The following is a 21,057-nucleotide window of genomic DNA, read 5'->3' as shown; positions in this document are numbered from 1 at the left end:
TCTCTCTCCATCCAAGGCAGAAATTTAGACACACTCTATAATTTCCTAACTCCTGAATATCAGCTTCAAAATGGAAGCATTACAAGCTGTTACAATACAACCAGTTAGTATATGAAAGCTACAACAGAAGCACTGAACACTCCTAAGAGACACAACATTGCAAGTACAGTATTAAGTATATTGTCACCCTATTTGTACTACACTAGAATAGGGCAAGAGCCTACATTACTGCACAGACTAGAATACTTGGACATTACAATCTCACATGTACCTTAAACCCATTTACTTTCTGGTTCACATGTACCAGCACAGCACTGACAATATCGCTGTCACCCCCAGCTCTTGAACTGGAAACTGTGTTCTCAGAAATACGTGAAAACTACTTGTTTTTAAATCTGGGTGAGTTAAAGGAATTATTTGGACATTATGCAGATATCTCCTCTTGTTCTGTGCAATTTCTGTTAATTCCTCACACACAACTGAAGTTTCTCACTCCCTTTTCATAGAATCATAGACTTTAAGGTCAGAAGGGACCATTATGATCGTCTAGTAGTCCGATCTCCTGCACAATGCAGGCCACAGAATCTCACCCACCCACTCCTTTAACAAACCCCTAACCTATGTCTGAGCTATTGAAGTCCTTAAATTGTGGTTTAATGTCTAAACAACAGTTTGATGAACCACTGTCTCCAATCTCACCCCCAATATCTTATTCCACAATCCAGTCCTGGACCTCAGACCACCACCACAGATCTAAGCAACTTCACCTAAACCCTAAAAACGAGGGTCCATCTATAATCACTCCGCAATGTTAGCACTTACATTATACAAGAGAAGGGAAGACGGATGACCTGTCTGGACCTCTCCAGCCTCACACACACCTGTGCAGGCCATTCACGTGAGCTTAGAGGAGAAAGAAAGGAGACACCTCCTGCACATGGCAGTGGAGGAAATGAAGGAGGGAACAGGGAGACACTGATTGTTCCAGGACAGAAAGCATATACCTCCAAAACTTCCCCGCCCTCAGCCCTCTCTCACACATGCACACCAATCTTGGTGTAGGGCAGAAACTTATAATCCTCCTCCTCCTCAAGGTGTCCAGACAAGCAAAAATAAGTAAAAAAATACCACGACCATTAGCAGGAATTGAATCCACTGTGTTTCACAGGATTACATGGCTATCCTGCCATGGCAGAGACAGAAGTAACTGACAGCACCAAGGTCAACCACAGCAACAGCGTTCAATGCTATTACTGCATTGTCGTAGCCACACCAGTAGCTGAGCAGCCTACTGTTCTTTGGTCTCTGTACAATTATCACTTCCAAAATAATATAATAGCTCCAGCATCAGACCCAAAAGCCACTGAAGTTCTAGTAGAGTTTTCCAGTCAGCTCCCAAATATCCACTCACCAATTATAGACTATATGATAAAATAAATTTTAAAATTATAAAATACAGTTCTCATCCGACGAAGTGAGCTGTAGCTCACGAAAGCTCATGCTCTAATAAATGTGTTAGTGTCTAAGGTGCCACAAGTCCTCCTTTTCTTTTTGAGGATACAGACGAACACGGCTGCTACTCTGACACCTATGATTGGTTATGCTTATTCTGTCATTGTTTTAGAGTATGTAAAAATACACACATACAAAAAATTAAATATTTTCAGTTTCAAATCTACCCCTCAGCACTTTGACTTGTAGAAAGGGAGAACAACGCATCAGAGTTCTTTTAAATAAATTGCAATCATTCACACTTTAGGCACCTAATTATGCTGAAAATGCAATTACACATTTAAAAGATGATCATGCCCCAGAACTAGTCCAGTTGATTTGCTTCTTCTTTAGCAGTATAACGTCTTTGCTCTCAAACTTCTACCTGCATTTCAGTACATGCAAGTGTGGCTATGTACAAATGGTCTGAAATTGGCACACACGTGCACTTGGTGGCAGTTTAGTCTTTTCCATCTTATTAACTGCAACTAAAGATATATTTTATATACAGGCACTCTCATACATTCCAATTGTAGCTTCATAGTTTATATCAAATGCTGAGTTATATTCTGTCAGAGGGAGGGGGCTTAAATCACATGCAAACTCTAGGTTCTGGTATTTTGTCAATGCAAAAGAACATCAGCTAAAACCACAAAATGAATGTTATTTACACTTCAGCAAGGCTACTTATTAAACTTTTGAACTTATTAAACTTATTAAACTAGAGTTATAACTCCGTATTATGGGAAGGATACAATTACCTGTTTACATTCCATTTCTCATTCTATGTAACCATAGCATCAGATTAGTAATGTTAGAGTCATAGGACACCATCCAACAACCCTTGGCGCTATAGAAGCTGAAGTTCCACAGTCGCCCCAAAATAAAACAGAAGTTGCCACCATTACCCCTCCCCTACACAAGCCCCATTAATCCCTAGACTTGATCTGCCCAAACCTCCCACCAAAGTGCCCCACTTCTGACCCTACTGGAACCACAAAACTACCTTAGCAGCTGGTCTAACCCCAGCAGACAACTCCAAAGGGTGGGTGAAGACAAGGAACAGGTTTCAGGCCCATTTTATTTTTAAATTAAAAACAGCCATTTTGAGTTGGGGGTGGGAGATTTCATATACACACCCATTTGCCGGCTACTGGCATTTAGGGCAACTCTTGTCCCAATTCCCCGCCCATCATTTCCCTTCTCCCCTACCCCCCTTTGAAGAGGGTGAAGGAGGGCTCCATTTCCACCAGCAAGAGAGGACTTCCTATACTACCCCTCACATCCCTATTGGTTATGTCTAAACAGCAGCTGGGAGGAGGCTTCCCAGCATGGGTGGACAGACATGCTAGCTCTGCCCAAACTAGCACCTAAAAATAGCAGCATGGCTGCAATGGCACAGGAAGCAACTCAGGCTAGCCACCTAAGGACAGTCCCACTGGGGTACTATTTCCCAGTGCTAGCTTGAGCAGAACTCACAGGTATGTACCCACGCTGTTAAGCGCCCTCCCAGCTATTGGGTAGACATACCCTTTGTTGGCTTGGGTCAGAGGGAATTTCTGCCAAATATGGAGGAAAAGGCCTGTCAAATGACTTAAGATATAAGGCTTGCCATGGGTTTAGTCCTTCTAGGTCCTCCCTTCCAGGCTACGGCTGTATCTTGACCAATGCTGCTTGCATAACATCTTTAAGAGATTACCTTTCCTATCTATCCCCACAGCTAAAATTCTCATCCAGGCTCTCATCTTGATCAGTGAATTTTCAGGCCTTAACAAATGCAGTCTTGCCCTACTCATATCCACTCAGAATGCTGCTGCCAAGATCATTTCCTAGCCCATTGCTTTGACCATGTCACCTCTCTCATTCATACCTCTACTGGCTCCCTCTTCTCTATCACACCAAATATAAGACGTTTGTCTTCACTTTAAAGACCCTTCACAGTCAAACCCCATCTTGCCTATCATCTCTCATTTGCTACTGAGTTGTCAACAGTTGCCTACAATCAGTCCATGATGCCAGCCTCCACTGCCCACTTGTTAAGTTTTCAAACAAGCATCTTCATGCTATCTCCCATGCTGTCCTTCATGATTGGGAGGAGCACCCCATAAAATCTGCAAAACTAACACACCCTCCTGCGCGATGATGCCTACAAAAAGCTTGACAACGAACAGCTAGTTGGTGCACTGAGACAACTGCCTATCTTGTGACCAGTATTGTTTCCTTACCAGTATTCCTCCCCATCTGACCAAATTAATCTGTAGCCTCTAGTCTTATACTTAGGCCTGGTCTACACTACGGGGTTAGGTCGAATTTAGCCGCGTTAGGTCGATTTAAAAAATGACTGCATCCACACAGCCAACCCCGTTCCATTGACCTAAAGGGCTCTTAAAATCGACTTCTGTACTCCTCCCCAATGAGGGGCATAGCACTAAAAATTGACCTTGCTGGGTCGAATTTGGGTTAGTGCGGACGCAAATCGATGGTATTGGCCTCCAGGAGCTATCCCAGAGTGCTCCATTGTGACCGCTCTGGACAGCGCTTTGAACTCCAATGCACTAGCCAGGTACACAGGAAAAGCCCCGGGAACTTTTGAATTTCATTTCCTGTTTGGTCAGCGTGGCAAACTCAGCAGCACAGGCGACCATGCAGTCCTCCCAGAATTGTAGAGCATAGAATGTTTCTACGCTCCCCCATCATCTCCATCCCTGAGGTTATTGCAGATTAGAAGGCCAAAAAAAAAAAAAAAACCCGCACTCGCGATGACATGTTTTCTGAGCTCATGCAGTCCTCCCGCACTGATAGGGCACAGCTGAACGCATGGAGGCGTTCAGTGGCAGAGTCCAGGAAAGCATTAAGTGAGCACGAAGAGCTGAGGCAGGACGCGATGCTGAGGCTAATGGGGGAGCAAACGGACATGATGAAGAGTCTGCTGGAACTGCAGGAAAGCCAAGAAGAGCACAGACCCCTGCTGCATCCACTGTATAACCGCCTACTCTCCTCCCCATGTTCCATAGCCTTCTCACCCAGACGCCCAAGAACTTGGAGGGGCAGGCTCCGGGCACCCAGCCACTCCACTCCAGAGGATGGCCCAAGCAACAGAAGGCTGTCATTCAAACAGTTTGATTCTCAGTGTGGCTACAATAAAGCAAATGACCTTGTCCTTCCCTCCTCCCCCACCACACCCAGGCTACCTTGTCCGTTATCTCTCTTTTTTTTATTTTAAATTAATAAAGAAAGAATGCATGGTTTCAAAACAATAGTTACTTTATTTCGAAGGGGGGAGGGTGGGTGGCTTACAGGGAACTAAAATCAACGAAGGGGGTGGGTTTGCATCAAGGAGAAACACACACATCTGTCACACCGAAGCCTGACCAGTCATGAAACTGGTTTTCAAAACTTCTCTGATGTGCAGTGCACCTTGCTGTGCTCTTCTAATCGCCCTGGTGTCTGGCTGCTCAAAATCAGATGCCAGACAATTTGCCTCAACCTCCCACCCCGCCATAAACATCTCCCCCTTACTCTCACAGATATTATGGAGCACACAGCAAGCAGCAATAACAACGGGAATGTTGGTTGCGCGGAGGCCTAACCTAGTCAGCAAACAGTGCCAGTGAGCTTTTAAACGTCCAACGGCATATTCTACCACCATTCTGCACTTGCTCAGACTATAGATGAACTGCTCCTTACTACTGTCCAGGCTTCATAAGCCATGGGAGCAAGGGGTAGGCTGGGGTAGGTGCGACCGTGCGGTGCTGCTGGCTGGGAGAGCAGCCTGAGGCAGAAGCCTCCAGCTGACATGATATTCCAGACAGGACTGAATCTCCATGAGACGAAACTTAAAGAAGAGAATGACCTGGAGTCTCTGGCTCCCATTTGATGCTCTAAGAGGAGAAGAACAGCCATGTCTGTCCAGGCGCCCCGATCGACCTCACCGAGGTCTGCCAGGAGCATCCAGGAGACGTACGACAGCTATCAGTCCTACTGCACCATCTGCCACGAAGGCAAGGAGCTGCTGCTGTGTAGCAATGCAGTACCCCATCTGCCAGCAGCGCCAGGAGATGTACGGTGATGGTGAGCTGAGCTGGCTCCATGCTTGCCGTGGTATGGCGTCTGCATGGGTAACCCAGGAAAAAAGGCGCAAAACAATTGTCTGCAATTGCTTTCACGGAGGGAGGGATGCAGGGAAGGAGGGAGGCCTGACGACATGTACCCAAAACCACCCGCACTGGGAGTTTAACCCAGAATTCCAATGGGCAGCGGAGACTGCGTGAACTGTGGGATAGCTACCCACAATGCACCGCTCTGTAAATCGATGCTAGCCTCGGTAGGAGGACGCACTCCGCCGACTTAATGCGCTTAGTGTGGACATACGCAATCGACTATATAAAATCGACTTCTATAAAATTGACCTAATTTCCTAGTGTAGACATACCCTTAGATTGTAGGCTCTTTGTTACAGGACCCATCTTTCATTCTGTGTTGTAGGTTGTAGAGTGACTAGCACAAAGGGGTCCAAGTCTATGACTAGGGCTACTGAGTGTTACAGTAATACAAAATAATACACAATTATTACACATCAATTATACACTCTAAAAAAGGGGGGCTGGGGACAAGACACATTAAATACCAAAACATTATATTAAATCAGAATTGAGGTTGAGATTTTAAGCAACAAAAAATAAGACATTTAAACTTTGTTCCCCCTAGTAACTTTACTCAAGCAATTCGCGCCAGAAAGGAAATGTCTTATTTAAAAAGATACACAATTTTTAACCTGAGAGCATCCTCATAACCCTGTAAGCTGTTTGGGGAGACCATTTATATAAAGTACAAGAGGTAAAGAATTGATAAAGAAAAAGTAGTTTGTTTCACAGTCAACCATATTAACATGGAAAGTCATAACATTTGCACCTGTAAATAGAACCCTGAAACTAGGTCTTCCCTTTGTAAGTGAAATTGTGAGAGCTACAGTTTGTAAATTACCCTAGGTGGTAGTTACCCATCAGAATTTCAGATCCTGAGTCGTCCTTCACTGCCCCAACACACAGTGGAGAGCTACAGCTTAACTCCTTGTACTTTAGCAAGCTAGAACAAATACTGAAAACAAAATGCTCTCTTTTTAAGCTCAGAAGGATACACTAATTCCTAGACTACAGGCAGAAATACTGCATGAATACGTATCTCTCTCTTGGGGAAAGGCACCATTATTTAGAACTTCACTCATCAAAATATGATACACATCAATTATAGTTTCAAAGGCCATTTATTGAATTGCAAAAGAAATTCACTCCTAGTCCAATCCTTTGTTTCTTTACCATAAAAATGCTTATCGTGGCACATACAAACTCAAGCCACCCAGAACACCCAAATTACAACGTGTTGGGGTGTTTTTTTTGCGCTACAGATAATTGAACAACAGAAATATTCCATAGTTTTATAAACTGACTACTACTCTAACAGGTTAGTTAAAGGTCAAACCTTAATTCAAGTGCCACTACTCACATTTAAAAATGTTTTATAGGAGCATCTGGAAATTTGTCAGTTTTCAGAAGTTCCCCATCAACATGTTCATCTTTTTGTTGTGAAGCTACAATATAAGTCAGAGCCTGGAAGTCAATTATTTTGTGTCAAGGTCCAAATTTCTTGGTCAAAATATAGTCAAGGTCCAAACTCCAGAGAAAATAAAAATGATTTCAGGTTCCATTCAAAAGCATCTGGCAGTCCAGATTTGGCCTGTGGTTTATCTATTGACTACCCGTGATATAAGTGAATCGGAAGGATGAGTGGAAAAAACAGAATCAGACTAAGTGTAACTGATGTTTCAAATAGCAATAGGCATTTTTTAAAATATGTCTAATTTACAGTTTTAATTTCACTCTCTAAAGAGAAAGATATTCAAGAAATGTGATCCTACTACAGTTACTGGATTAACTAGTAGCCCGTCTGGCCTACTTTTGAATGCAAATTATTTAAAATAAGTGGTATGCATCTTTATAAAGTAACAATTTTTTTTAAAAATCATTCGTAAGTCCAGAATTGCACAGCTTACATGTTTGTTTATTTTTCTGTAGAGGCAAATGTTTCGAGAATTTGAACAGACTACTGAACACACGGTTTCCAAATAGTTAGTCCTTTAAAAATTTAACAAGTACTGAGATTATATAGATAAAATAGAATATCACAATGAAATGTCCATAGTTTCTACTGCTTACCAAACTCAAACTTACTAAAATCCAAATCAAACACAAATCTGGCACTTAACCACAATGTTTTTGTTCATAGTAAATATTGCTGGATATATATGTTGAAAGCAAAAGTATAAAAATTGTCTTTTTCGGTGCACAGCACCACTGAATAAAGAATAGGCACAGAAATTTTAAGTTGTTCACTAGTGTGACTTTGTACTGATGCACTTATCTGGTAGAAAGGTAATACCTTGAAATAGATCTCAGCATGCAAGATAAATTCAGTCGGGTACTGCAAATTTTACAATCTATTTATCATTGCTCAGGACAGGTTTGGCATTGTACAGAGATTTGTCCAATTTAAGGAATGGCGAAAGCATTAAAGTTTATCCATTATATCAGAAGGAAGAGCCTAGCACAGGGAATCCTTCATTGAACCTGGATGGAGATAAGAGAACAATGATGTTGAGAGGGGCGGCTGAGGCTAAATTATATCAAGGAACTTGTGTACTACTTGAACTTTTGACCCCAAGTGCTAAAATAAAGATCATGAACTGCTGATTAAAACAACGGAATATAACTGATTTGCATAGTTATTAAAAACACAGTTGAAAAATGTATAAACTTGAGGGGAAACTAAGTAGAAAAAGAACGGGTCAACAACAAAGAGAACCGTGGGCTAGCTTAATATCAACCTCACTCACAATTCAGGATCAGCCCCATTCCAGCTGCCTTTCCTCGCACGTACTGAGTCTCACATTTCCCACACACAAATTTTGGCCTTATCTACACTGGGATTGTTGACCCAGAATTTCCTACCATTGCTGCCCGTAGTGAGCGTCACTGGCAGGAGAAACAACGAGTGTACCTGGAGGAAAGAGTCACCAAAGACTGCCAGCTTTTCAAAAACCACGTCATGCAGACCTGCTCCGTGTAGGGCTTGACGACGCCGTGTTCAAAACACCAGTGCTGCCTGCTTGGAGACTCGGCTATTTTAGTGCACCGAGCGTATGGAGAGGGGAGCTTGCAGAGTCTGGCAAGCGGGAGCCAAGGCACCAGGCACCTGCCCCGAGCGCGGGTGGGGGGCCGGTTAGGGGGCTGCCCCGACGCCGGCGAGCCCAGCAGCACTTACCCAGGCACTTGATGCGGAAGCCGGCGGGCGGCTTGAGGGAGCGGCGCGTCCAGCCCTCCCGCAGCACCTCCAGGTGCTCCTCCTTGCCCTGGATCAGCAGCACCTGCTCGTCCAGCCAGCCCAGGAAGAAGGTCTCGGCCACGGCCGCCGTCACGCGCGGGTTCCAGAAGTGCTGCATGTTCTCCTGCTTGAAGTCCGCGAAGATCTCGTAGCCGATGCGGTGGCGCCCGAGCTGGGGCGGCTCCTCGCCCGGCGGCGGCGGCGGCCGCTCTCCGTCCTGCCGCCCCTCCTCCGCCTCCAGCGCGGCCCCGGGGCTCAGGACGATGGCCAGGGAGTGCGGGGCGATCTGCAGAAACTTCTCCGCCTTCCGAGGCATCGCTGCGGTGGCTACGGGGCGCCGCAGCCTCTGCACGAAAGAGACACCCCCGAGCCCCCATCAAGGGAGGGCGGAGCTGGGCGCAGCTTCCCCCCCACCCGCACACCCACCGGGCGGGCTGCCCCTCTCCCCAGCACAGGCCTAGGCTGCCTGCTGTCCCCCCCGCAGCTGCACGCGTGCGCCCAGCCCGCCTGCCGCCCCGGGAGGTGCAAAGCGGTGCTGGGCGCCGGCTCCTCCTGCACAACCTGCCGCCCCCTCCCCACCTAGCCTCGTGCTCTGCAGCCAGCCAGCTCCCGGGGGGCGGGTTGGGCTGCGGAGCTCTGCAGACGCACGTTACCTCCTGTTCCCGGCTCCTCTCCCGGCTCGGGGCATGCTCTACCCTGTCTCCAGACGGGGCATCTCGGGGCGCCGAGCTCCCTGCTCCGGTATCCCGGTGAGGGGCAGGTAGCGGGGTCCCGGCTGGGGGAGGAGCTGCAAAGCGGCTGGAGCTAACCCGGGGAAATTAACCCTCCCTAGGAGGAGACACCAAGGGGAGGGGGATCGTGCCTGAACTAAACGGCGACCGCTTGGGCAGGGCTGCCCTGAGGTTTGCTAAGGGAGGAGGGATAAAAGTGCAGCCACCAGAGCCTGCCTCCCTGGGCGTCTCTGTTCCCGATCTCTGCTCCTCCTCCCTCCCCTTAGCTCTGCTTCTCCTCCTGTGCCCAAGGGCCCATGAAACTCTGCTCTCTCTTTCTTGGTATGACAAGCTGTACAAGTGTTCCCAAAGCTACAAAGGCGGTGTTAAAAACAAAACTCCTTACCTCAGGGGTGGGCAAACTTGGGGGGAGGGGCGCACATCCCGCCCTTGAGCTCCCGCCGGGGAGCAGGGCCCTAGGCTTGCCCCACTCCACGCGACTCCCGGAAGCAGCGGCATGTCCCTCTCTGGCTCCTACACTTAGGGGCAGCCAGGGAGCTCCGCACACTGCCCGCGCCGCCCCCGCAGCTCCCATTAGCTGGGAACCTCATTTCTGGCCTCACCCCCTCCCGCACCCCAACCACCAATTTCATGAGCATTAATGGCCAGCCAAACAATTTCCATACCCAGATATGGTCCTTGGGCCAAAAAGTTTGCCCACCCCTGCCTTACCTCCCTTGGAAGTGGCACCTCAGATTATTACAAAGGAAAAACTTGTATTTGTTTTCATATCCAGCCAGCCGCAACCCCATGGCACTTTATGGACAGGTGAAAGACATTGCTCCTGGTCCAAAAAGTTTGCATAAAACTCTCATTGACTTTTTACTATTTATTCTATTTTTGTACTTTTGCATTTCTTTCAGCTTGGACAATAAAAACCCAATGAGTTAGTTTCACTTAGGTTCTCATGCACTATTATATTTCGCATTTCTCTATCACCTTCCATTTGGGGATCTCAAATCACTTTACAAACATTAATGAATCAATCCTCACCTTCCTCACAAGTGTTGTATTCCCCTTTTCAAAGATGGAGAAACTGAGGCACAGAAAAACTAAAGGCCTGATATTCAGAGTGCTCAGCACCCTCAATCCCTACTAAATTCAATGCACAGCACCTCTGAAGATCAGGCCCTAACTGATTTGCCACAGGTTGCCCATTGGAGAGCTCAAATTTCCTAACTTTGGGTATGTCTGCAGTGGCATAGGTATGGCACTGCAGCTGTGCCACTGTAGTGTCATAGTGTAGACATTTGCTACAGTGACAGAAAAGGGTTTCTTGTCAATGTAAAAAGAAAAGGAGTACTTGTGGCACCTTAGAGACTAACCAATTTATTTGAGCATGAGCTTTCGTGAGCTACAGCTCACTTCATCAATGTAGTTCATCCACCTCTCCGAGAGGTGGTAGTGTTGGTTGGTGGAAAAATTCTTCTATTGACAGAGCCACCTCTACACCAGGGGTTTGGTCAACCTAGCTGTGGCGCTCAGTGCATGAAGTTTTTCACAGCCCTGAGTGATGTAGCTAGGTGGATTTAATTTTTGAGCGTAGACCAGGCCTTCTAATTGAGAGCTTTTATCACAAAGCCATCTTTCCTACAAGTTCTTCATTACCCTAACACTGTAGTTGAAAACGCTACAAGGGGAGGTTTGTTTTGTTAAAAAATTTCCATTTAAAAAAAGAATTACGAAAACATTAGTTTCCTATCGCTCTTCAGATCTGTAACAGCATATTGTCACCTTCCCAGATGAAAGAGGGAGAAGGTTGTGCCCAAATCCAAGGCCCACCAAATTCATCCTAATGCGTCTAAAATTAATTGTAAGCATCCTTTTTCAAATAGTTATATCAGGTCTACACTGGCCAAGTGTATTTAAACTACATTAGTATGAACTGGGTTGAAGCCTGTCCAGCTATCATGTCTTCTATTTCACTTTCAGCAATCCTGAATTAGTGTCCATGGGTTTTAGAGATGGCTCCATAAGAATTTGTTGTCATCTATTTAATTTCCATCAATTAAAGTGCAAACTTCTTTTCTATTTGCAGTAGCTCTTTCCCAATGGCTTAATATTTTATCTGATATCAGCGTTTCCAAGTTGAAGGGGCTCCCTCAGGGGTGCCAAACTATTTCAGGGGGGATAGGCAACTAAGAGACCATCAATATGCTTACATAAACGGAAGGACCCAGATCTATCCCTGCATATGCTGCTAGGCAGATGCGCTAGATAGCTCCTTAAAAGTCACCCACTTCCCTTGTTCACCTAATAAGACTGCAAGCAAAATTTTCAAATGTGCAAAGTGACTTAGTACCCTTTGTGAAAATACCTTTGAGGTTCTGGGCCTTAGGAGCTTAAATCCTATTGACTTTCAATGAGACTTAGTCTCCAAAGTGCCTAACTCACTTTTGAAAACAGCACTTTAACTCCTAGGTCAGTTAGGTGCTTTTGAAATTTTTATCCTACATCTTGCCCCCATTGTGGCCCCAGTGTTGATGTCTGAGAGAGCAACTAACATAATACAAGGTGGGGGCCAGGTATCAATTTACCAGCCCACCCAAGATTCACATCTCTGCTCCCATGGCACTCAGGTTATCCTTGGGTGCAACAAATGGATGGCCCCTACCCCAGCAGCCCATAACCTTTTGGAGAACAGGGGAATGAAGTGTGTGGGTGGGGGGGACACTGGAGCTATTATCAAGTGATCTATCCCTTGTCACCCATTCTGAGCTTCTGGCAAACAGAGGCTAGGGACCCTTCAAAGCATGGTTTTGCATTCCTGCCCATCCTTGCTAATAACCATTGAGGGACCTATCCTCCATGAACTTATCTAGATCTTTTTTGAACCCGCTTATAGTCTTGGTATTCACAACATCCTCTGGCAAAGAGATCCACAGGTTGACTGTGCAGTGTGTGAAGAAATACTTCCTTTTGTTTGTTTTAAACCTGTTGCCTATTAATTTCATTTGGGGACCTCTAGTTCTTGTTTTATAAGGAGTAAATAACACTACCTCATTTACTTTCTCCACACCAGTCATGATTTTATACCTCTGACATATAGTCACTTAGTCATCTCTTTTCCAAGCTGAAAAGTCCCAGTCTTATTAATCTTTCCTCATATGGAAGCTGTTCCATACCCCTAATCATTTAACTTTTTCCAATTCCAGTACATCTTTTTTGAGATGAGGCAACCAAATCTGCATGCAGCATTCAAGGTGTGGGCCTACCATGGATTTATATAGAGGCAATATGATATTTTCTGTCTTATCTCTCTTTTCTAATGATTCCCAACATTTTGTTAGCTTTGACTGCTGCTGCACATTGGGTGAATGTTTTCAGAGAAACATCCACGATGACTCCAAGGTCTTTCTTGAGTGGTAACAGCTAATTTACACCCCATCATTTTATATGTATAGTTGGGATTATGTTTTCCAATGTGCATTAATCAACATTGAATTTCATCTGCCATTTTGTTGCCCTGTCACCCAGTTTTGTGAGATCCCTTTGTAACAGTTTGCTGTCTGCTTTGGACTGAACTATCTTGAGTAGTTTTGTATCATCTGCAAATTTTGCCACCTCACTGTTTACCCCTTCTTCCAGATCATTTATGAATATGTTTAACAGTACTGATCCCAGTACAGAATGCTGGGGGATACCACTATTTACCTCTCTCCATTCTGAAAACTGACCATTTATTCCTAACCTTTGTTTCCTATCTTTTAACCAGTTACTAATCCACGAGAGGCCCTTTCCTGTTATCCCATGAAAGCTTACTGTCCTTCTAACTCTTCTCAGGAAGGGTTGGTGTCCTGCTTGAACAGAAGGTCCTGTTCATTTGCTAGATCAAAAAGGCAGCCCTGAATCAGTTTAAACTCAGGCTATTTAGCCAAAAGTCCTTTTGTTGTCAATTGGTCTCTGGAGAATCCAATCTGAACTAGTTTATGCAAGTCCCTCCAGGTGGTGGCACTTCTCTGGAGGTGTTACAACCTGAGGAAGTTGGCTTTTATCACCACTCACTTTTCTCAATTAGCTGTGGTCACCCTCCCTGTGAAATTACAAACAGTCCCTGGACCACAATGATACAAATTTAATACAGTAAGATTTCCCACTGATATTGCAGAAAATTGCCAGACCTGTCACAGCAGGCAATAACACTGGGATGTTACACTCCATATTCTTTATGAAAATATGCTTATGATATGGATATGACATAACTGAGATATGTTTTATGCAAGATGGGTCATATGAAATATCATTGAAAAGGTTATGATTTACTGAATGTGATTATCCAATTTGTATGCATGTATCATTTCTGTATCTAAAGTTAAGAATATGGACTATGTAACAATTACAACTGGGTGTATATTTGGAAGACACCAACCAGACAACAGGCCATCAGATTTGCTGGGCCATTAGGAAGAAACAACAAGACTGTGAAGATACTAATTTGTCTACTTCCTGGGAGGCATCCTGAGAGGGAACTGTGACACTGCTAGATCAGGTGGTCTTGTCACCTGATACTAAACATTATCTTAGACTTCTTGTAACTTTCCACTAAAAGGAGGGGGCGGGGTCAAGTTTGGGAAACAAAAGATTCCCACCTTATGTAAATCTTATTTAAGAGTGGGGAGGAAGGCAAACAGGACACTCCTTCATTGCCTACCCAAGAAAAGGACTGCTGAAAGAACCTGAAGGGACAAAGGAACTCACCTGAAGGGAAAGGCAGGGGTGAGTCAAGACTGAGACAAGGGTCCAGTCTGTAAGAAGAAATAACTGGAACTCTGAGCTACGTAAACTCTGCATCCTGCCTAATTCAGTATTTTGGGTGAGATATTACATTTTGTAACCTGTTTCTTTAGTGAATCAAGCTTAGTTTGCGTGTTTTGTTTTATTTGCTTAGTAATCTGCTTTGTTCTGTTTGCTATCTTTTTAACCCACTTAAAATCTGCCTTTTATAGTTAATACAATTTTTTTGTTTTCTATTAAACCCAGTTTATGTAATTTCTAACGGGGGGGAGAGTAAGAAGTTGTGCATCTCTCTCTTCACATTGAGGAAGAGGGCGAAATTTTATGAGTTTGCACTGTGCAGATTTTTCTATACAGTGCAAAACAATATACCTTTGGGTCTGCACTCCCAGGCAGGTGGGCACCTGAGTGCTGGGGCAAGTCCCTTAAGCTGAGTCTTCCCAGAGCTGATCTCAATATCTGTGTCTTTCTGCAGCTGGGTATGGCCCTGCCTCTGTGTGTGCTAGAGGAGGCTTAAGAACCTGGCTCAGCAAGACAGGGTAAAAGGAAGCCCAGGCTGGCAGAACAGGCAGGCTCAGCAGTATCCCCGTATATCAGGTGGCATCATAAAGGGGCAACCTGTCACAAACATCTGTTATTCCGTGTTGTACAGCACGATGAGTACTATGTTTATGGTAATAAATAGTATTCAGAATGGTGACACAAAAGTTAGATACTTTGCACAATCAGACCTTGTTTTTTATCCATACAACATATTTGAAAAAAAACAAACCCCACTTTCTGTATTTACAGTCCCCTCTGTATCTGTTTATTGCTCACTAATGGGATAGAAAAGATATGATAGGTACTGATGATTACCAAGACCTGTTTAAACTGGTTTAATGCATTTATACACATACGTAAGAGAAAAATGTAACAAGGCAAATGAAAAGATAATTGTCTGTAATTGGTGTAAAGGGATAATCTGGTTGAGTGTAGTAACTCTGGCATGGGTTGAAGTATATCATCCTTTCAGGATCAGATCCAATTCACATTAAAGTCATCTCAAAGACTCACATTTACCTCACTGTGAATTGAATTAGACTCTTTGGCCCTGATTCAGAGCATTTTAAAGTCACTTGAAAAATTCCAGTTGACTTCAAGAACTTTTGATCAGGACCTTGGAATTTTAAATTAAATACATTGTTTATCATTTGGTCCCTTCTTTTTTTCCTCCTCTTATCACGGATTGATTCCCCCCTCCCTTGCTCATTTTGTTTTATTTTCACTTTATTGTTCTCTTCTGCTAGTAAAAACAGTATCTCCTTTCCTCACCTTCACCATTTAACTCACTTCAGTGGACTGCTATCAAATGCACAAGATCTGTAGAAATTTAAGTGAAATTTCTAAATATCTCTGAAGTATTTAGGAGGAGTGAAGGTTTTCCTTGCTACTGGAGTGAAACCGCTCAAGATTTAGACACGTCTCTTTGAAATGAGCCTGCAGCATATTGTATTTATTTCTTGTAGCTAAGAGCAGAAACCCAAAGAAACCCAATAGAGCTTTATTCATATGCTGTTCCTGTTTGATCCAGAGCTTAGGTGTGTCAGGTCTGTCTGGGGACAAACAACTTAATTAGTTTTAAGAGTGAATTTATCTGATGGGGTTGCTTGTGATGGTAAGGGGCAGGATTCAGCAGCCCTGGGGTTCACTTCCAGTTTATATTTTATGTTCTTAAAAGCTCATGCTTCAGGGCTTCAGCCAGCCACCTGCAGGGGAGGGAGGAGGTAGGGGACTGGTCTCCTTATTCTGAAGCTTCAGAGATGCCCAGATGAGACACGGGACAGGGCAGGACAGTGCTCTGAGGTCACACTGACCATCCTCTCACTGAGATGCATGGCTGGCTGGTTCTTGCTCATATATTCAGGGTCTAACTGATCACCATATATGGTGTTAGGAAGGAATTTTCCAACAGGCCAGATTTGGTAGTTACCTTGTAGGTTTTTGCCTTCCTCTGCAGCATGGAGTGCAGTCACTTGCCAGGGTTCTCTCATTTAATCAACTCCTGCCAACTGCATGGGCTCTGGTGTACCTTGGTTCCTCCCATCTTTCACTGTTGCACACAATAGTCTAGTCTCCTGTGGGCTGTAATACTTTGGTCTCATTTTTATTGTTGGGTTAAGTGTGCAAGTACTGGGTGGTGTTGCTGAGCTCTGATATCCAGGAGGTCAGACTAGATGATCCAGTGGGCTTTTTTTCCTGGGCTTAAATTCTGTGATATAAATGTATTTTTCCTTTTAATGGACTGGCTGGAACGGATTATCCCACTAAAATCAAGCACTGCCTCATGATGGCAAATAAGGACTGAAGAGAATTTTTTTTAAAAAAACACATGCATCCTTTATTGGGCAAATATTCAAGTATATTTGTACATGGTGAGGCAGGTCAGCTGCATTGGCGACCAAAAAAGCCAGTCAATAAGTAACTTAAGAGTTTATTCCTGAAGCTTTTTAAAAGTCTATGTCTTAGAAGATTTTTTAAAAAACTTAAAACAGTTGTATGCAAGCAGAAACAAAGCCAGAGTCCCCCATCCAGACAGGGTTACCATTACACTCGTGTACCAATCAACAAAGGAGTTTGGCTTCCTCTTGTCTAGCAGGTAGCTGGTTTTATAGAGTTAAATGGAGTCTCTGGGTTTCTGAGGGCAGTGACAGCGATAAGGTAGCCGGAGATAGAACTGGTCAAGAGAAGGATTCTGGAGACATCTTTTTCTAGCTATTTTCAACATTAATCCAGTTTCAATTGGGAGACAGCTTTAAACAGGAGACATTCTGATGGGGTTCACTCACCACAGCAGTGCCTCCTGCTCGCTGTAATAGGGATTAGCTCCATCCATCAGCGCACCCTCTCCAGGTGATGCCTCTCCCATCACTGTTTCCATCTACAGACCAGCCTCAGTCCAAAACTGCAGTATTCTCTTTGTGACTCAGCCCTCCAGAAACTGCTCTGTCCAAAGTGCTACCCTTCCTACAGCCCACTAGGAATACAGTGCACACTCCTGGGGCTCCCTGCCCTAACTGAATGGCTCTGGCCCTACAGCTCCTTTTATGTGAACCCACCAGGTCCTGATTGGCTGCTCTGTGTAGCCTCTCTCTGATTGGCTCCCCCTGCACAGCCTCTGGAGGCTGCTTTTAACCCCTTCCTTGCTGGTGTGAGGTGAACACCCCATCACAGAAGTGTATAGCTGAGGGTTCTCCGTAATTTGTGCTACTCAAACAGCCATTTCAGAGTTAAACCTAGCAGCCAATACAACAACAACAACCAGAATTGCTGAAGCTTGGAGAACTTTGGGATCTTAATCAGGTCCCACCACCCTTAGACAGATACCCTTGGCAAATCATTCTCATTTCAATTTAATAGAAGAAATAAGAATAAATATTGGGCAAAGTTTTCCCGTCCAACACCCCAACGACATATAGGGGTCCATTACAGGCTGGGACAGAATTCCCCTGATGCAGGAATATTGTAGGGTCACTGTAAATGGATTTATGCTGTCTCTTACCTTGCAGACCCCAATGCAGTGGACATGTTGAGAGAAGGTCGAGGAGGGGCATACTGGTAGCACTCAGTGCTACAGAGATTCTGAGCTGTATGGTAGCACATAAGCAGCTGACACAAGGCTGCCATCAGTTAGAGGTTCCACTGGGACTGCTCTAATTTATGATGGAGGCCATTCCAGCCCCGACAGCTGACCAAAATCCAAGTGGTGCAAATATTGTGTAAGACTACCCTTCCCCGCACCTCTAATTCAGGGGTGATGCCTTCTAAGCTGCATTTCTCAGGAGAGATGACAGAGAATCGAACCCATTGTCTTCTTCATTTGATCTCAACGGGCAGGGGCAGACTTCTGGCCTGGGCAGGGGCCTTTCACATCCAGTGAGAACATTTTAATGCACAGACATACAAATTTAATGTTGGAGACATCAAGTGGCAGCACTGGCATGAACATGCTATAAGAAGTAGATCCATATTATGTAGTATACAGCCAATTAGTTGCTGTGCATTGCCTCACTCTTGGAGGCTTCTATTTGGGTGCTGAATTTCTGTGTAGAATGTGTGTAAACACTTAAGATGTGGTTCTCTTCTCACTTACAATGGTATAAATCAGAAACAACATCACCAAAGTCCATGGAGTTCCATTGATGTAAAAATAGTGTAAATGACCGACAGAAACAGACCCATATACTCTTTATCTAAGAGGACTAAGGTCAGGAAGGAGAAATTCCAGTGCCTATTCTCTAAATCCATTTCTCAGATTTGTAGTGGGTTGCATGGCTAGATGTCACTGCATGTTTCCATAGTTTGGCTTTTCTCTTTTTTGCATATAGTGCAAACAGAGCATTGGTTTAAAGGATACATCAACATTTACCAAATGCATAAAACAGTTCTTCAGATGCAGCTTGTTTTCTTTCCTCCCTTTGTTTTGGGGACATGTTTGCCATTTGACAACCAGTAGATTATATTAGGAGTCAGGTATTGCTGGATTCAGTCCTAGACTCATAGAATATCAGGGTTGGAGGGGACCTCGGGAGGTCATCTAGTCCAACCCCCTGCTCAAAGCAGGACCGATCCCCAATTAAATCATCCCAGCCAGGGCTTTGTCAAGCCTGACCTTAAAAACTTCTAAGGAAGGAGCTTCCACCACCTCCCTAGGTAACGCATTCCAGTGTTTCACCACCCTCCTTGTGAAAGTTTTTCCTAATATCCAACCTAAATCTCCCTCACTGCAACTTGAGACCATTACTCCTTGTCCTGTCATCTGCTACCACGGAGAACAGTCTAGAGCCATCTTCTTTGGAACCCCCTTTCAGGTAGTTGAAAGCAGCTATCAAATCCCCCCTCATTCTTCTCTTCCGTAGACTAAACATCCCCAGTTCCCTCAGCCTCTCCTCATAAGTCATGTGTTCCAGCCCCCTAATCATTTCTGTTGCCCTCCGCTGGACTCTTTCCAATTTTTCCACATCCTTCTTGAAGTGTGGGGCCCCAAACTGGACACAGTACTCCAGATGAGGCCTCACCAATGTCGAATAGAGGGGAATGACCACGTCCCTTGATCTGCTGGCAATGCCCCTACTTATACAGTGCAAAATGCCATTGGCGTTCTTGGCAACAAGGGCACACTGTTGACTCATATCTAGCTTCTCGTCCACTGTAACCCCAGGTCCTTTTCTGCAGAACTGCTGCTGAGCCATTTGGTCCCTAGTCTGTAGCGGTGCATGGGATTCTTCCGTCCTAAGTGCAGGACTCTGCATTTGTCCTTGTTGAACCTCATCAGATTTCTTTTGGCCCAGTCCTCCAATTTATCTAGGTCCCTCTGTATCCTATCCCTACCCTCCAGTGTATCTACCTCTCCTCCCAGTTTAGTGTCATCTGCAAACTTGCTGAGGGTGCAATCCACACCATCCTCCAGATCATTGATAAAGATATTGAACAAAACCGGCCCCAGGACCGACCCTTGGGGCACTCCACTTGATGCCGCTGCCAACTAGACATGGAGCCATTGATCACTACCCTTTCAGCCCAACAATCTAGCCAGCCTTCTATCCACCTTACAGTCCATTCATCCAGCCCATACTTCTTTAACTTGCTGGCAAGAATACTGTGGGAGACAATGTCAAAAGCTTTGCTAAAGTCAAGGAACAACACATCCACTGCTTTCCCTTCATCCACAGAACCAGTACCTGCCTGGGCTTCTTCAATCAAAGAGACCTGATCAGAACTCTTAACTCAGGTACAGCCCCCAATTAAATCAGTGGGAGTTTTCCCTGAGTAAGAAGCAATGAAGTGGTTCCAAATTAAATAGCAAAGTAATAAAGAGCCCAAGCACAGGGAATAGCTGACTCTGCACTTTCACCTGACTCATACTTCCTGGCGTCAGGAAGAATCCTGGCGGCAAGGAATAAAGCAGGACACACCAAAGAGGAGGGAGGTTACTTGTTACAGTGGGTGTGCCTGTGTTCCTTTGGAGACAAAACGTTGGCACCACAATATTGAGTTTTTGCAATGAGATTAATTCTGTTTAGATGGCTTGGAGTTTGGAGTCATACAGCTGTCTTAATGCCTGAGGCACTTTAGAATTAGTTGGAAACTGGTACACCACTGACTAAGGAAATGTGACATCCACAATAAACTTAGCAACAGCCCACGTGCAAGATTGGCCATAAGAACCTGTTTCATTGGGCGAGGGCGTGTTGTCTCGAACATCAGAGTTATCTGTTACTGACAGTCCTGGAGAGTGATGTTTTCTGTTCGCTGAACAGGTATATGAGACGTGAGACCATTATATTCAAACTTGGGTGCCTGCATTTACACACATAAATCAATGGCACTCACATCCCTGACTTGGAGGGCCCTTTATTTACATATGAAATTCCAAGAAGGACATGGAAGAAAGGGTAGAGACATGAAAAGGTCTTGAAGCTGTAGGGTGATGTAAACTGAGCATAATATTTTTAAATTATAATGCAAACAGATGAGGCTACAAATGGATTCACTGGCTGGGTAGTTACTGACTGTTTAGAGTCAGCAAAAAAGATGGTTTAGAATTTCCCTATCTTTCCACCATAGAAATAATTTGTGAGGACAAAAAAATTTCCATGTCCATTCAAACCATGTCCTATCTTCTAAGGATGCCAACTAGCATGCC

The 21,057-nt window shown here is 44.6% G+C and overlaps 1 protein-coding gene across 2 annotated transcripts in view; it reads right to left on the bottom strand.

Moving 5' to 3' along the window:
- The window catches only part of STOX2 (storkhead box 2), a 238,048-nt gene extending 227,965 nt beyond the window's left edge, over positions 1 to 10,083 (bottom strand). The window contains exons 1-2 of one of the 2 annotated variants that reach the window (XM_075127851.1): positions 9,985 to 10,083; positions 8,809 to 9,214 (exon numbers count right to left, since the gene is read on the bottom strand). In XM_075127851.1, coding sequence (XP_074983952.1) covers positions 8,809 to 9,184 — 376 coding nt within the window. In that variant the 5' untranslated portion in view covers positions 9,185 to 9,214; positions 9,985 to 10,083. Of the gene's footprint in view, positions 1 to 8,808; positions 9,215 to 9,521; positions 9,849 to 9,984 lie in introns of those variants that run through there. The other variant, XM_075127850.1, reaches the window with a different exon arrangement.
- Between the last annotated feature and the right edge of the window lie 10,974 nt (positions 10,084 to 21,057).

The sequence above is a fragment of the Caretta caretta genome, chromosome 4, assembly GCF_965140235.1.
Source record: "Caretta caretta isolate rCarCar2 chromosome 4, rCarCar1.hap1, whole genome shotgun sequence".
Taxonomy (NCBI): Eukaryota; Metazoa; Chordata; order Testudines; family Cheloniidae; genus Caretta; species Caretta caretta.
This window is presented reverse-complemented; position numbering and strand designations above follow the sequence as displayed.